Source organism: Capsicum annuum, chromosome 8 (assembly GCF_002878395.1).
Source record: "Capsicum annuum cultivar UCD-10X-F1 chromosome 8, UCD10Xv1.1, whole genome shotgun sequence".
NCBI classification, from domain to species: domain Eukaryota; kingdom Viridiplantae; phylum Streptophyta; class Magnoliopsida; order Solanales; family Solanaceae; genus Capsicum; species Capsicum annuum.
In genome coordinates this window covers 145,041,577-145,045,418 of record NC_061118.1, presented here as the reverse complement: position 1 = coordinate 145,045,418, position 3,842 = coordinate 145,041,577, and the positions used below count along the sequence as shown (strand labels likewise).

At 32.1% G+C, this 3,842-nt stretch overlaps 2 protein-coding genes across 2 annotated transcripts in view; both read left to right on the top strand.

Annotated features, from left to right (window-relative positions):
* Positions 1-1,843, top strand: part of LOC107839157 ((+)-neomenthol dehydrogenase-like) — a 14,193-nt gene extending 12,350 nt beyond the window's left edge. The window contains exons 2-4 of the mRNA XM_047395532.1: positions 719-820; positions 952-1,130; positions 1,244-1,843. Of these exons, the coding sequence (XP_047251488.1) occupies positions 719-820; positions 952-1,130; positions 1,244-1,634 (672 nt within the window). The 3' untranslated portion in view covers positions 1,635-1,843. The remainder of the gene's footprint in view (positions 1-718; positions 821-951; positions 1,131-1,243) is intronic.
* Positions 1,844-2,012: 169 nt separating this feature from the next.
* On the top strand, positions 2,013-2,632 carry LOC107879230 (short-chain dehydrogenase/reductase 2b-like). Its single transcript, XM_016726312.2, has 2 exons — positions 2,013-2,114; positions 2,270-2,632. The coding sequence occupies exons 1-2, from the start codon at positions 2,013-2,015 to the stop codon at positions 2,630-2,632; spliced, it is 465 nt and encodes a 154-aa protein (XP_016581798.2).
* Positions 2,633-3,842: the final 1,210 nt, after the last annotated feature.

Genomic DNA, 3,842 nt, shown 5'->3' with positions numbered 1-3,842 from the left:
CGGCAAAAATACATTTTTTTATTCCTGTTAAGATTTTTTACATGTATCCCTAACTTCAACTCTGAAGAAAAAGTCTTTTTTCTAACTCGGTATATAATTGTCAACTCGGTCCTATATATTAGTCTCTATGTTTTCCTTAACAACTCAAGATGATATGTTTAAAATCATAACATGAAAATATATATATATGTAAATTGAGACGGTACATAGAGGAGTACTATTTGGTATCCAATTTATTTTAGGTGAGACTGCTTAGCCTCCTTGAGATCTACAAAAATGGGTATTTTTTAAAAGTAAATCCCCTAGGCAAGATGTCCAGGACTAGTTTTTTATATATATAAAAAGTAAAACTCAAAAGAAAAAGTACAAGTAAGAAATGGCTATGTCTTGCATTACTAATTTTATTGAGGCGTAACAAAATTTCTTTTAATTAATATGCATGTAGCAAATAATAAGAAAAAAGAACTAAATATTCTATAATCATGACGGAGTTAATAGCCAACTCTTGATGATATTACAAATAATAATAGTTAAGTAATAAAAGATTAAAATAGGCAAGAATGTAAAGTAATTTACATTTCTCTAAAAATTTGAAATCTTCAAGAAGATGTACAAAAATGAGTGAACAGTCATAAATAATTTCTTTTTTATCATTTCTTTTGTGCATTTTCTCATATTGTTTGGAGAAATAATAAATTACTAATTAATTTTTTTGCAGGTTAACAACGCAGGAATTGGTGGATTAATGGTAGAAGGAGATGTACTTATGCTAAAAGAGATAATAGAAAGAGATTTCTTAATCATTTCTACTGAAAACGGAGTAAGATATATAGCCTTGTCAATAAAAAGAAATATGGAGACGATCTTTTTGTCAACAATTTTCTACATATATACATTCAAAGAATTAAATACAATAGCAACAATTTTTATTACTATTAATTAATTATGCAGGAAGAGGGAGGTTGGACGAAATCATATCCTGGAATTGTTACAAATTATGAGTTGACAAAGCAATGCGTAGAGACAAATTACTATGGTGCAAAAAGAATGATCGAAGCATTTATCCCCCTCCTTCAACTCTCTAATTCACCGAGGATTGTTAATGTCGCTTCTAGCTTGGGATCGTTAAAGTTAATTATACTTTCTGTTTTGTCGACCTCTACATACATTCAATTTGATCGTTAAAGGTTAGTAATCTTTGTTTTAACCAACTTACTACTATGGGAATTTTTGTAATCTGATCAATTCTTGTGCAGCTATTGTGCAACAAATGGGCAACAGAAGTGCTACGTGATGCTGATAGCCTCACAGAAGAAAAGGTAGATCAGGTGGTGAATGAATTTCTCAAAGATTTCACAGAGAAATCAACAGAATCCAAAGGATGGCCAAGTTACTTCACAGCCTACAAAGTCTCAAAAGCATCGTTGATTGCCTACACAAGAGTTTTAGCTACCAAATATCCGAATTTTCGAATAAACTCTGTATGTCCTGGCTATTGCAAAACAGACGTAAATGCAAATACTGGAAGCTTAACTGCTGGAGAAGGTGCTGAGAGCTTGGTGAATCTTGCTTTGCTTCCAAACGATGGACCTTCTGGCCTTTTCTTTTACAGAAAGGAGGTCACTTTTTTTTGAGCATTGATTGATTCACAAAATTGGTTTGCGTGTGTGGCAGAATTGAATCGTTTTCTATCAGTTTTATATACATTGCAAGAATAAGATGGAGATATATTTCTTTTAAGTTACCCTAATTTTATCGTTTTAATTATGAATTATTCACTACTGTTATAGTGTTATTTTGGAGATAGTTAATTAAAGGATGTGCATTCCTACTTCCTTATTTACGAGTATTTTTTTGCTGATTTTTTTCAGATATGGCTTCTTAATCATCTGAATATACTCTACTATTTCATATATGCTACTAGGAATTATAACTTAATTATACTGAACACCACCAATAATATGATTTCGTTTCGAATAAACTCTTTGTATTTAAAATTTAAAAACAATACTATGGCAAAGGAGTGTCTTGAGACAAACTATTATGGTGTGAAAAGAATGACTGAAGCATTTTTTCCACTCCTCCAATATTCCAAGTCGCCGAGGATTGTCTGCGTAATACGTTAGCAATCACAGGAAACTTAATATACATAATGTAAATGATTAAGATAGGTTATTTATCTGCCAATTTGATAATTCAATGCAAATATTACATGAGAAGCTGACTGAAATTTTCCTAACTACATTTCCAGAACTTGAAACATGAATAGGCTAAAGGAGTATTAAGTGACACTGAACACCTCACAGAAGAAAAAATAGAAGAGGTGATAAATCAATATCTGAAGGACTTCAAAGAAGATTCACTTCAAGCCAAGGGCTGGCCTTCTCTCATGTCAGCCTACATACTCTCTCAAGCAGTGATGAACGCGTACTCCAGGATCATGGCAAAGAAGCACCCATCTATACAGATAAATTGCATCTGCCCTGGTTATGTGAAAACGGATATCAGTTACAATCGTGGGGTATTTCCTGCTGAAGAAGGCGCGAAGAGTCCTGTAAGGCTTGCTCTGCAGCCTGATAACAGCCCTTCTGGTTTATTCTTTGTTCGGAAAGAAGTCTCATCTTTCAAATAAAGGTATGTTGGTCACTGTAAACGTGCAGCTGATTATATAAGCCTATAAGGCCTGTAACGACATGTACTAATAATCTTTTAATGAAATACAGTCATATGTTGTACCTGATAGTTTGAGGGATATATTCTTCTCTAATGATGTGTTGAACTTGAATTGAAAATCAGAATATGGCCATGACCCTAATCTGTCACTATAAGAGTTTCCAGAGAGTTTTATCACCATTTTGTATGTTACCTCACTCACTAAAGTACCAGCATTGTATCAATCAACTGCTCCTTAATCCAAAAAAAATTTGGGATTGGCTATATGAATCATTCACTCGTTCGGCTACACTGTTTTATTCTGATTTACACAACTTTACTGTCAAAAAACACAGCCTACTATAAGTGTCTTGTTGCTTGAACTCTCCAAAACAATACCACACTTTGAGGATCTTGTTTTGAAAAACAACACACATAATTAATATTCGCGGAATATATAATGGCATTAATTTTGTGTAGATTACATGGAGAATTTTACGTGAAATTCCTTCTGAATATTAGCATATATATAGAGAGAGAGAGAGAGCTACTTATAGTTTCAACAATGGCAGAGAAAATCACCAGCTTCGAAAGCACAAGGTATACATTTGTACAAATACAATTCCTTAGCTGTTTTCTTTGTCTATTTTCTTCGATGAAGTTCTAAGCTCTACACGTTCATACTGTAACTATATCATTTATAAAATTACACTAATTATTAGGCAAGTAATATGTGATTTGGTAAAAATGATAACTAACTAACTATAGCAAATCAAAAATTACGTTAATATTATAAAAAAGAATTATACTAATATTTTTTTGGGGGGTGCGGGGGTGGGGTGGGGGGTAATACGACTATACGATATGGTCAGGTATACAGTGGTGAGTGGGGGAAACAAAGGGACATCAAGACCAAAGTTGGAAGGATTGATATTTTGGTAAGTACTATTTAGGGTAAAATATCAAAATATACATCTTTAAATTATATATTGCAAGTCATAGCAATATTTCAATTAAATCCTTAATTCAATAATTATATAAAAATATTGCTATTACTTACAATAAATAATCTAATAACTATATACAAGATAATTTTCACAATCCGAATTAATAAGACATGGTATTTTGAATTGCTTCAATAATTTTAGTTCTTTGATTTTTTTTCCTTTTTATCATTTCTTTGGTACATT

Coding starts and splice junctions, on each gene's coding strand:
- LOC107879230 (XM_016726312.2), top strand. CDS start 2,013: ATGGCAAAGGAGTGTCTTGAGACAAACTATTATGGTGTGAAAAGAATG. Junction 2,115..2,269: donor AGTCGCCGAGGATTGTCTGC/GTAATACGTTAG, acceptor AAACATGAATAG/GCTAAAGGAGTATTAAGTGA.